The 12,500-nt window shown below is 44.2% G+C and overlaps 1 protein-coding gene across 3 annotated transcripts in view; it reads left to right on the top strand.

Annotated features, from left to right (window-relative positions):
- Positions 1-12,500, top strand: part of LOC139545504 (adhesion G protein-coupled receptor E5-like) — a 494,332-nt gene that overhangs the window by 467,988 nt on the left and 13,844 nt on the right. For 2 of the 3 annotated variants that reach the window (XM_071353373.1, XM_071353382.1), the window contains exons 13-19: positions 2,591-2,776; positions 3,005-3,199; positions 5,829-5,950; positions 6,370-6,465; positions 7,339-7,497; positions 9,597-9,768; positions 9,977-10,078. In XM_071353373.1, coding sequence (XP_071209474.1) covers positions 2,591-2,776; positions 3,005-3,199; positions 5,829-5,950; positions 6,370-6,465; positions 7,339-7,497; positions 9,597-9,768; positions 9,977-10,078 — 1,032 coding nt within the window. Of the gene's footprint in view, positions 1-2,590; positions 2,777-3,004; positions 3,200-5,828; positions 5,951-6,369; positions 6,466-7,338; positions 7,498-9,596; positions 9,769-9,976; positions 10,079-10,317 lie in introns of all 3 variants that reach the window. The other variant, XM_071353365.1, reaches the window with a different exon arrangement.

The raw sequence follows: 12,500 nt of genomic DNA, 5'->3' as shown, positions 1-12,500 counted from the left end.
CTAGATCACTCTGATAGATGACGTCAGACATATTGAGGCTTGATTTCCTAGTATTTTCATTGTGTAACCACGGTTTTGTATGGCTAAATATGCACCTTTTCGAACAAACTGTATATGTATGTTGTAAAATGATGTTACAGGAGTGTCATCGGAAGAATTCTGAGAAGGTTAGTGAACAAATTAATATCTTTTGGCGGTGGTTGCGTTATAGCGCTCTTTGGCTGGAATCGATGCTCTGGTAACGTTGGAACATGTAGTATGCTAACTTATCGATTTATTGTGTTTTCGCTGAAAAACGCTTAGAAAATCTGAAATATGGTCTGAAATCACAAGAACTGGGTCTTTCCATTGCTATGCTTTGTCTATTTTTATGAAATGTTTTATGATGAGTAAATTGGTCATACACGTTGCTCTATCTAGTAATTCTAGTGGATTTGTGATGGTCGGTGCAATTGTAAACTGTGATTTCTACCTGAAATATGCACTTTTTTCTAACAAAAACTATCCTATACCATGAATATGTTATCAGACTGTCATCTGATGGTTTTTTTTATAGGTTATTGGCTATCAATATCTTAGTTGAGCCGAATTGGTGATAGCACCTGAAGGAGTAAGAAACTGATGGAGTTAGAATAGTGGTGTATTTTGCTAACGTGTTTAGCTAATAGATTTACATATTTTGTCTTCCCTGTAAAACATTTTAAAAATCTGAAATGGTGGCTTTATTCACAAGATCTGTATCTTTCATCTGGTGTCTTGGACTTGTGATTTAATGATATTTAGATGCTACTATCTACTTCTGAAGCTATGCTATCTATGCTAATCAGTGTGTGGGGGGTGGGGGGTGCTCCCGGATCCGGGTTTCTGAGGCTGTAAAAGTTAATATATGATGTATGTAAATATTATAGCATATTATAATCGTACATCTACAGCTAGGACTTGTTTCATATACATTTTCAATTACTAGCTAGATTATACAGTGCTGTGAAAAAGTATTGGCCCCCTTTCTAATTTTGTCAACTTTTGCATATTTTTGATACTGAATGTTCTCAGATCTTCAACCAAAACCAAACATTAGATAACACTCTATTCCCCTGTGTGAAAAAGTAATTGCCCCTTACACTCAATACCTGGTTATGCAACATTTAGCTGCAATGACTGCAACCAAATGCTTCCTGTAGTTGTTGATCAGATTCTAACATCACTGTGGAGGAATTCTGGACCGCTCTTGCATGCAGAACTGCTTTAACTCAGTGACATTTGTGAGTTTTCAAGCATGAACTACTCTTTTCATGTCCTGCCACAACATCTCATTTGGGATTAGGACTGGACATTGACGAGGCCATTCCAAAACCTCAAATGTGTTGCTTTTTAGCCATTTTCATATGGACCTGATTGTGTGTTTTGGATCAATATCTTGCTGCACTTCAGCTTCAGCTCACAGACGGATGGCCTGACATTCTCCTGTAGAATTCTCTGATACAGAGCAGAATTCATGCTTCCTTCTAATACGACAAGTCGTACAGGTCCTGAGACAGCAAAGCATCCCCAAACCATCACACTACCACCACCATGCTGACCCCAAACCATCACACTACCACCACCATGCTGACCCCAAACCATCACACTACCTCCACCATGCTGACCCCAAACCATCACACTACCACCACCATGCTGACCCCAAACCATCACACTAACACCACCATGCTGACCCCAAACCATCACACTACCGCTATCATGCTGGACCGTTGGTATGAGGTTCTTACGGTGGAACACAGTGTTTGGTTCCTCCCAGAGGACCACACAACATGCCATCGCGTGACTCCAACTTCACTTTGATATGATGGTTATTATACCAATATTTGTGTATAAAAGCGTTTCCACGTATTTAGTTTGGTTGACAGTTGGAAAGTTTACCAACGAATGTTCTATTTCCATCAGGCCTGTCATGAAATTTTTTTTATCCCTCATGTACTTTACTCGCCTAAAAAGGTTGGATGGAAACCTGATCACAGACAACGTCCTAACAGATAAACATGTTGTTTTGATCTTGCTGCCTTCAGAAATCAAGAAACAGTAAGAAGTACTTAGCCAATGTTTCATCCTCCTGTCTCTCTCTCTTTCTCTCTCACCCTCTCTCTCTCTCTGTCTCTCTCTCTCTCTCTCTCTCTCTCTCTCTCTCTCTCTCTCTCTCTGTTTCCATCGCTGTCTCTCTCTGTCTCTCTCTCTCTCTCTCTCTCTCTCTGTTTCCATCGCTGTCTCTCTCTCTCTCTCTCTCTCTCTCTCTCTCTCTCTCTCTGTTTCCATCGCTGTCTCTCTCTGTCTCTCTCTCTCTCTCTCTCTCTCTCTCTCTCTCTCTCTCTCTCTCTCTCTCTCTCTCTCTCTCTCTCTCTCTCTCTCTGTTTCCATCGCTGTCTCTCTCTCTGTCTCTGTTTCCATCGCTGTCTCTCTCTCTGTCTCTCTCTCTCTCTCTCTCTCTCTCTCTCTCTCTGTCTCTGTCTCCATCGCTGTCTCTCTCTGTCTCTCTCTCTCTCTGTCTCTGTCTCCATTGCTGTCTCTCTCTCTCTCTCTCTCTCTTTCCCACCCCCAGGTGAGGGCGGAGTCAGTGGAGATGAACTATACCTGTGTGTTCTGGTCGGATGGGCATGTCCAGGAAGAGGAAGGGGCGTGGTCAAGGCGTGGCTGTACCAAAGTCACATCTAACGCTACACACACCGTGTGTTCCTGTTCCCACCTTAGCAGCTTTGCTGTTCTCATGGCCCTCTACCCTGTAGAGGTACACACACACACACACACACACACACACACACACACACACACACACACACACACACACACACACACACACACACACACACACACACACACACACACACACACACACACACACACACACACTCACACCCTCTCTCTCTCTCTCTCTCTCCCTCCCTCCCTCCCTCCCTCCCTCCCTCCCTCCCTCCCTCCCTCCCTCACCTCTCTCTCTCTCGCCCTCTCTCTCTAGCACACCTTTGAGCTGCGTCTTTTGACGTGGCTGGGTCTGTCGGTGTCTGTGGTGTGTCTGTTGCTGTGCATCTTGACTTTCTGGCTGTGTCGGTCCATCCAGGGGACACGCACCACCATCCACCTCCATCTCTGTGTCTGCCTCTTCATCGCTGACCTCGTCTTCCTCAGCGGTATCTCACACACACAGAGCAAGGTGGGTAACGAACAAAGAACAACGTGGGTAACGAACAAATAACAATGTGGGTAACGGACAAAGAACAAGGTGGGTAATGGACAAAGAACAAGGTGGGTAACGAACAAAGAACAAGGTGGATAACGAACAAAGAACAAGGTGGGTAACGGACAAAGAACAAGGTGGGTAACGAACAAAGAACAAGGTGGGTAACGAACAAAGAACAAGGTGGGTAACGAACAAAGAACAAGGTGGGTAACGGACAAAGAACAAGGTGGGTAACGGACAAAGAACAAGGTGGGTAACGGACAAAGAACAAGGTGGGTAACGGACAAAGAACAAGGTGGGTAACGAACAAAGAACAATGTGGGTAACTGACAAAGAACAAGGTGGGTAATGGACAAAGAACAATGTGGGTGACGAACAAAGAACAATGTGGGCAATGGACAATGTGGGTAATGGACAAAGAGCAAGGTGGACAAACACATTTAACTTCTCTGCGCTACGGATTCCTTTTACGGGATCACTTTCCTAAACAACCGCTAGAATTGCAGGGTTCCAAATGCAAAAATATTACTAAAAATATTTATAATCATGCAATAACAAGTGAAATATACCAAAACACAGCTTAGCTTGTTGTTAATCCACCTATCGTGTCAGATTTTGAAAATATACTTTACAGCGAAAGAAATCCAAGCTTTTGTGAGTGTAGCTTTCAGTGCTACAACAGCTAGCCTTATATTAGCTTGGTTAGCTTGGTCACGAAAGTCAGAAAAGCAATAAAATGAATCGCTTACTTTTAATAATCTTCGGATGTTTCCACTCACTTATTTTTGTTCGATAAATATTACTTTTATCACAAAAAAACGCCATTTGGGTTGCGCATTATGTTGAGAAAACCAAAGCCGTGTTCCGTTCGACAAATTCCAAAAAGTATCCGTAATGGTCGTAGAAACATGTCAAATATTTTTTGTAATCAATCCTCAGGTTGTTTTTAACAAACGTAATCGATAATATTTCAACCGGACCATAACCTATTCATTAAGAGAGAAAAGGAAAATGGAGAGCCCCTCTCCAACGCGCAGGAAACATTCAGAGGACACCTGACTACTTATGAAACATCTCGCTCATTTTTCTAAATAAAAGCCTGAAACTATGTCTAAAGCCTGGTCACAGCCTGAGCCATTGGAAAAGGAATCTGGTTGATACCCCTTTAAATGGAAGAAAGACGGTCCAGGAAACAGATTAAAAAAATATATATATCACTTCCGGGTTATATTTTCTCAGATTTTCGTCTGCAGAATACGTTTTGTTATACTCCAGACAATATTCTGACAGTTTTGGAAACTTTGGAGTGTTTTCTATCCTAATCTGTAAATTATATGCATATTCTACGATCTGGGCCAGAGAAAATATCAGTTTACGTTGGGCACGTTATAAAAAAAAAAAAAGCGCTAAGAATTTAAAGGATGAGTTCAGTGTTTTCTAACTTAGTGTTAGATGGTTCCTCACCCTGAACGTCTATAGGTCAGGAGAATCTGGTTCCTCACCCTGAATGTCTATAGGTCAGGAGAATCTGGTTCCTCACCCTGAACGTCTATAGGTCAGGAGAATCTGGTTCCTCACCCTGAACGTCTATAGGTCAGGAGAATCTGGTTCCTCACCCTGAACGTCTATAGGCCAGGAGAATCTGGTTCCTCACCCTGAATGTCTATAGGTCAGGAGAATCTGGTTCCTCACCCTGAACGTCTATAGGTCAGGAGAATCTGGTTCCTCACCCTGAATGTCTATAGGTCAGGAGAATCTGGTTCCTCACCCTGAATGTCTATAGGTCAGGAGAATCTGGTTCCTCACCCTGAATGTCTATAGGTCAGGAGAATCTGGTTCCTCACCCTGAACGTCTATAGGTCAGGAGAATCTGGTTCCTCACCCTGAATGTCTATAGGTCAGGAGAATCTGGTTCCTCACCCTGAACGTCTATAGGCCAGGAGAATCTGGTTCCTCACCCTGAACGTCTATAGGCCAGGAGAATCTGGTTCCTCACCCTGAACGTCTATAGGTCAGGAGAATCTGGTTCCTCACCCTGAACGTCTATAGGTCAGGAGAATCTGGGTCCTCACCCTGAACGTCTATAGGTCAGGAGAATCTGGTTCCTCACCCTGAACGTCTATAGGTCAGGAGAATCTGGTTCCTCACCCTGAACGTCTATAGGTCAGGAGAATCTGGGTCCTCACCCTGAACGTCTATAGGTCAGGAGAATCTGGTTCCTCACCCTGAACGTCTATAGGTCAGGAGAATCTGGTTCCTCACCCTGAACATCTATAGGTCAGGAGATCTGGAATACATGCTTCAGTCTTCTTTACAGCCACTACAAATGTAGCCAGTGTTAACTTTAACCACAACTCCCCCCATCTTCTCCTGTCCTCCCTCTTGCCCCTCTACTCCTCTCTATCTCCTCCTCTTGCCCCTCTCCTCCCCCTGTCTTCTCCTTACCTTCCCCCTGTCCCCCCTGTTCTCTCCTCCCTCTCTCCCCCTGTCCTCTCCTCTCCATGTCCCCCCTGTTCTCTCCTCTCCTCTCCTCTCCTCTCCTCTCCTCTCCTCTCCTCTCCTCTCCTCTCCTCCTATCCTATCCTCTCCTCTCCTCTCTCAGGGAGGATGTAGGGTTGTAGCAGGTCTCCTCCACCTGTTCTTCCTAGGATCCTTCAGTTGGATGTTGTTAGAGGGGGTTCAGCTCTACCTCATGGTGGTCCTGGTCTTCAACACTACCATAAGGTTATGGTTAACTTTGTTTCATTTTATTTTGCTATTTTATGAAGAGCTTGAGCTGCATTCTGTCTATGTGATATGATATACAAATAAATAAAAGATTATTATTATTGCTGTTATTATTACAAATAATACTGTTATTATTGTTATTATTATTAATATTATCGTAAACCTCTGTACCTGTATTTTATGAAGCTCTATGATTCTTCTTCTTACTGTAGACCTCTGTACCTGTATTTTATGAAGCTCTGTGATTCTTCTTCTTATTGTAAACCTCTGTACCTGTATTTTATGAACCTCTGTGATTCTTCTTCTAACTGTAAACCTCCGTACCTGTATTTTATGAACCTCTGTGATTCTTCTTCTTACTGTAGACCTCTGTACCTGTATTTTATGAACCTCTGTGATTCTTCTTCTTACTGTAGACCTCTGTACCTGTATGCTGTGGGATATGGACTGCCACTGGTTGTTGTCATCATCTCTGCTATCACCTACCCAGATGGATACGGTACCACACAACAGTGAGTCTGAGTCTGTGTGTGTGGGTGTGTGTGTGTGTGTACCTGAGAGCGAAACAAGGGATAAGGGATAATTCACCCAAAGTACAAATGTACATATTTGTGTCTTTACCTTGTAAGCGGTCCAAGGTATAGCAGTAATCCGTTTGGTTTAGTTTCTTGGCACTGTTTCCACATGCTAATGCTTCAGCGTTTGTGGCATAAATCCCATTTAAGACACATGTTAGCATTTTTTTGCCCATCATGTTGTCCATAGACTTCTTTCAGTGTAAGGACACCAATATATAATTTTGTAATTTGGGTGACCTGTCCCTTTAAGACATCAGTGTGTGTGTGTGTCAGCTGCTGGTTGAGTCTCGGGAGAGAGGTTTTATCTAACATAAATATAACATGTAAATAACACCAGATAACCTAATTCTAACTTTAATCAAATCTTATTCTAACGTTATCCTCTCTGTTTGTCAGCTGCTGGTTGTCTCTGGAGAAAGACCCTTCATTTAACCTAATTTAAAATGACAATTAAATCAAATCAATGTTTAATTGTCATTTGCTCCGAATACAACAGGTGTAAACCTTACCGTGAAATGCTTACTTATGAGCCCTTAACCAACAATGCAGTTCAAGAAATAGAGTTAAGAAATTATTTACTAAATAAAGCAAATATTAAAATAAAACGAAACACAATAAAATAACAATAAGGAGGCTTTATACAGGGTGTACCAGTACTGAGTCAATGTGCGGGGGTACAGGTTAGTCGAGGTCATTCGTAAATGTAGATAGGGGTAAACGGGAGGAGGGTGGTCAATGTAAATAGTCATAGATATAACATGTATATAACCCAAATCTAATGTTATCCTCTCTGTGTGTCTCTATCAGCTGTTGGTTGTCTCTGGAGAGAGGATTCATCTGGAGTTTCTTCGGCCCAGTGTGCACCATCATCATCCTCAACGTTTTCTTCTTCATCATCACTGTCTGGAGGCTGGCCCAGAAGTTCTCTAGTCTCAACCCTGACCTCTCCAACCTACGCAAGATCAAGTAAGGAGAGAGAGAGAGAGAGAGAGAGATAGAGAGTGTAACCTATACACTAGGAGTCAGGAAGAAGGTGCAGAAGGAGAGTTTAATAATGGAGGGATGAGGGAGAGAGAGAGAGTGTGTAACCTATACACTAGGAGTCAGGAAGCAGGTGCAGAAGGAGAGTTTAATAATGGAGGGAGAGAGAGTGTGTAACCTATACACTAGGAGTCAGGAAGCAGGTGCAGAATGAGAGTTTAATAATGGAGGGAGAGAGAGAGAGTGTGTAACCTATACACTAGGAGTCAGGAAGCAGGTGCAGAAGGAGGGTTTAATAATGGAGGGAGAGAGAGAGAGTGTGTAACCTATACACTAGGAGTCAGGAAGCAGGTGCAGAATGAGAGTTTAATAATGGAGGGAGAGAGAGAGAGTGTGTAACCTATACACTAGGAGTCAGGAAGCAGGTGCAGAATGAGAGTTTAATAATGGAGGGAGAGAGAGAGAGTGTGTAACCTATACACTAGGAGTCAGGAAGCAGGTGCAGAATGAGAGTTTAATAATGAGAACAAGCAGATAAACTCAACGTGAAGAGCGTACTGAACGTAAACGAAACCAATACTGCCTGAAGGCAGGCTACTGAGGGCTAAATAAAGGGGAAGAAATCAAGGTAATGTTGAAGTCCAGGTGTGAATATCGATGGGGAGCAGGTGGGCATAACGATGGGGAACAGGTGTGCATAACGATTGGGAGCAGGTGTGCGTAATGATGGGGAGCATGTGTGCATAACGAAGGGAGGAGGTATGCATAACGATTGGGAACAGGTGTGCGTAGTGATGAAGTCCAGGTGTACTTAACGATGGGGAGAAGGTGTGCATAACGATGGGGAACAGGTGTGCGTAATGATGGGGAGCATATGTGCATAACGATGGGGAGTACGTGTGCATAACGATGGGGAGCAGAAGTGCATAACAATGGGGAGGAGGTGTGCATAACGACAGGGAGCAGGTGCGAATATTGATGGGGAGCAGATGTACATAACGATGGGGAGTAGGTATTATTAATGATGGGGAGTAGGTGTGAATATCAATGGGGAGGAGGGGTGTATAATGATGGGGAGCAGATGTTATTAACGATGGGGGAGCAGGTGTTATTACTGATGCAGAGCCGGTGTGAATTATGACGGGGAGCAGGTGTGCATAACGATGGGGAGGAGGTGTGCATAATGATGGGGAGCAGGTGTGCATAACGATGGGGAGTAGTGGTACATAACGATGGGAAGCAGTGGTGCATAACGATGGGGTGCAGGTGTGCATAACGATGGGGAGCAGGTGTGCATAACAAGGGGGAGCAGGTGTGCATAACAAGGGGGAGCAGGTGCTAATAACGTTTGGGATTAGATGTGCATAAAGTTGGGGAGCAGGTGTGCATAAATATAAGGAGCAGGTGTGCTTAATGACGGGGAGCAGTTGTGCATTAAGATGGGGAGCAGGTGTTATTAATGACGGGGAGTGGGTGTGCATAACGATGGGGAGCAGGTTTGCATAACGATGGGGAGCAGTTGCTAATAATGATGGGGAGTAGGTGTACATAACGATGGGGAGTGGGTGTGCATAATGAAGGGGAGTGGGTGTGCATAACGATGGGGAGCAGGTTTGCATAATGATGGGGAGCAGTTGCTAATAACGAAATACAATGTTCCCTCTCTTTAGGAGAGAGACCTCTCTATGTGAGCAACATGGAGTTAGAAAACAACTATTTAGCTCTCTCCCTCCTCCTCCCTCTCTTCCCTCCTCCCCCTCCCTCCTCTTTCCTTCCCCTCCCTCCTCTTTCCTTCCCCCTCCTTCATCCTTCCTTCCCCTCCTTCTCCTCCCTCCCTCCTTCCTTCCTCCTCCTCTCCTCCCTCATCCTCCCTCCCTCCTCCCCACTCCCCCCTCCTCTTCCCTCCCTCCCTCCTCCTTTTCCCCTCCCCTCCTTCCTCCCCCTCCTCCCCTCTCCCCTCCCATGCCCCCCTCCTTCTCCCTCCCACTCCTTCCCCACCCTCACCCCCTCCCTCCTTCCCCCCCTCCTCCCCCTCCCTCCCCTCCTCCCCCCTCCTCCCCCTCCTGCTCCCCCTCTCTCTCCAGGGTGTTCACAGTGACAGCAGTGGCCCAGCTGTGTGTGTTGGGTACTATGTGGATATTTGGAGTGTTCCAGTTCCAAGAGGAGGGGACAGTGGTCATGACATATCTCTTCACTATCCTCAACTCTCTACAGGGAGCACTGCTGTTCATCATGCACTGCCTACTGAACAAAACGGTATGGTATGGGGTGTGTGTGTGTTGTGTGTGTGTGTGTGTGTGTGTGTGTGTGTGTGTGTGTGTGTGTGTGTGTGTGTGTGTGTGTGTGTGTGTGTGTGTGTGTGTGTGTGTGTGTGTGTGTGTGTGTGTGTGTGTGTGTGTGTGTGTGTGTGTGTGTTGTGTTGTGTGTGTGTGTGTGTAACACTGTGCTCTGCTTCCACCATCAGGTTAGAGAGGAGTATTGCAAGCTCCTGTCCTGTATCTGCACACCACAGAAGAAGAGATACTCAGAGGTCAGCACTACCAACCCTTCCTCCAGCCAATCCCAGGTACACACACACACACATACACACACACACACACACACACACACACACACACACACACACACACACACACACACACACACACACACACACACACACACACACACACACACACACACACACACACACACACACACACACACACACACACACACACACACACACACACACACAGACACATATGCACACACAAACCACTTTCATTAAGTTAACCTCTGTCCTTTGACCTTTGTCTGCCCTAGGGGTCAAGGAGCGCAGAGAACACGGGGGAGTCTTAGATATGACGTCACCAAACCCCCATAATGCACCTTTTTACTCCCCCTCCCATGACAAATGTTCCCACTAGATGGCCAAACTGTAAAGTCAAAGTGGTCGATATCCTAAACATTTATGAAAACAAAGCTTTGCGTTTAGCAGTGTGGTTAAGATACATTGTAGAAGGGCCTCCCGGGTGGCGCAGTGGTCTAGAGCACTGCATCGCAGTGCTATGCTGCGCCACCAGAGTCTGGGTTCGCGCCCAGGCTCTGTCGCAGCCGGCCGCGACCGGGAGGTCCGTGGGGCGACGCACAATTGGCTTAGCGTCGTCCGGGTTAGGGAGGGTTTGGCCGGTAGGGATATCCTTGTCTCATCGCGCTCCAGCGACTCCTGTGGCGGGCCGGGCGCAGTGCGCGCTAACCGAGGGGGCGGGTGCACGGTGTTTCCTCCGACACATTGGTGCGGCTGGCTTCCGGGTTGGAGGCGCGCTGTGTTAAGAAGCAGTGCGGCTAGGTTGGGTTGTGCTTCGGAGGACGCATGACTTTCGACCTTCGCCTCTCCCGAGCCCGTACGGGAGTTGTAGCGATGAGACAAGATAGTAATTACTAGCGATTGGACACCACGAAAAATTGGGGAGAAAAGGGGATAAAAAAAAAAAAAAGAAAAAAAAAAAAGATACATTGTAGAAATGGGCAGGGTTTCTGATTTAGCGTCTTGGCCAGATAGTGACACACCAGAAACACTCAGCCTGATGATAGTACTGTTCAGGCCAGGTTAGTAGAATATGTGTCCAACTAGCCCGCCGGATAGTAAAAATGTTAGTCCACTAGCCAGGTTGGCCAGTGCCCAAAATCCTTCAGTTACATCCCTGATTAGACACTTCATATCAAACTTTATGTTAATCAATGTCTTATCAATCAGAAGTTATATTATCTTTATGTCATCCAATCAAAGTTATATGATATTTATGTCATCCAATAGGAATCTATATGATATTTATGTCATCCAATCAGAAGTTATATTATCTTTATGTCATCCAATCAAAGTTATATGATATTTATGTCATCCAATAGGAATTAATTTCCTCTTTATGTACTTATCACAACCACAAAAGAAAGGTACTATTTTACATAGATTTATAGTAGTATTTATTACCAAGAGCACAAGATAAGGTGACTTTTCTACGCAAATAAATCCAGAGGGATTTAGAAAAACATTATGTGAAGATATGTGTTAGTTGTGTGGACTGTTATACTGTAAAGTTGTATTGTTCTTTAACACTTTATTAATAACTTTTAAGAATAAGCCTTTATAAATGAATATACATGTTTATAAATTATTATAAATGTTGTACATTTTTACGGAATGGAAGGCTGGTAATATTTACACATTCTTATAAATGTTTACAAATTTAATTGTAAATAGTTTATAAATCGTTAAAAGGTTTATTCATGATAGTTATTTTAAAGTGTTACCATGGTCACCTCTATGTATATAATGAGATAATATAAGATTTGTTGTGAACACTTGCAGTGCCTTTGTCCAAAAACAGCATTTATCAACTGGTGTTTTAGAAATCCCAGTGTGAAGATTTCCAGAATCAGGAGGGAAGAAACAGGAAATCTGGAGTCTCCAACAGGGATTATCACTCATGGCTCCATCTTAAAACTCTTGGTTAGTTTATTACTGGCCAACAATATAGTGTAGCGATCCTGACCTGGACTTAAACCTGGGTAAAGCAACTGTTAACCTAACAAATTAGCCGTTACGCCAAGAGATCTGAACCACTTGATGAGGTTGCTAGGTGTTGGGTTAAAGTCGTTTCAATAGTTGTATAGGTTTAGGAATAAAGTAGTAACAATGTACTGTACCGTTCTGCCATTGTAGAGGTCGTTAGGCACAGATCTAAGATCAGAATACAGTAAAGTACTGTACAGTTCTGCCATTGTAGAGGTCCTTAGACACAGATCTAGGATCAGAATACAGTAAAGTACTGTACAGTTCAGACATTGTAGAGGTCGTTAGGCACAGATCTAAGATCAGAATACAGTAAATTACTGTACAGTTCTGCCATTGTAGAGGTCGTTAGGCACAGATCTAAGATCAGAATACAGTAAAGTACTGTACAGTTCAGACATTGTAGAGGTCGTTAGGCACAGATCTAAGATCA

The sequence above is a fragment of the Salvelinus alpinus genome, chromosome 2 (assembly GCF_045679555.1).
Source record: "Salvelinus alpinus chromosome 2, SLU_Salpinus.1, whole genome shotgun sequence".
Classification (NCBI taxonomy): domain Eukaryota; kingdom Metazoa; phylum Chordata; class Actinopteri; order Salmoniformes; family Salmonidae; genus Salvelinus; species Salvelinus alpinus.
The sequence above is the reverse complement of the archived record's forward strand: the minus strand, read 5'-3'. Positions and strand labels throughout refer to the sequence as shown.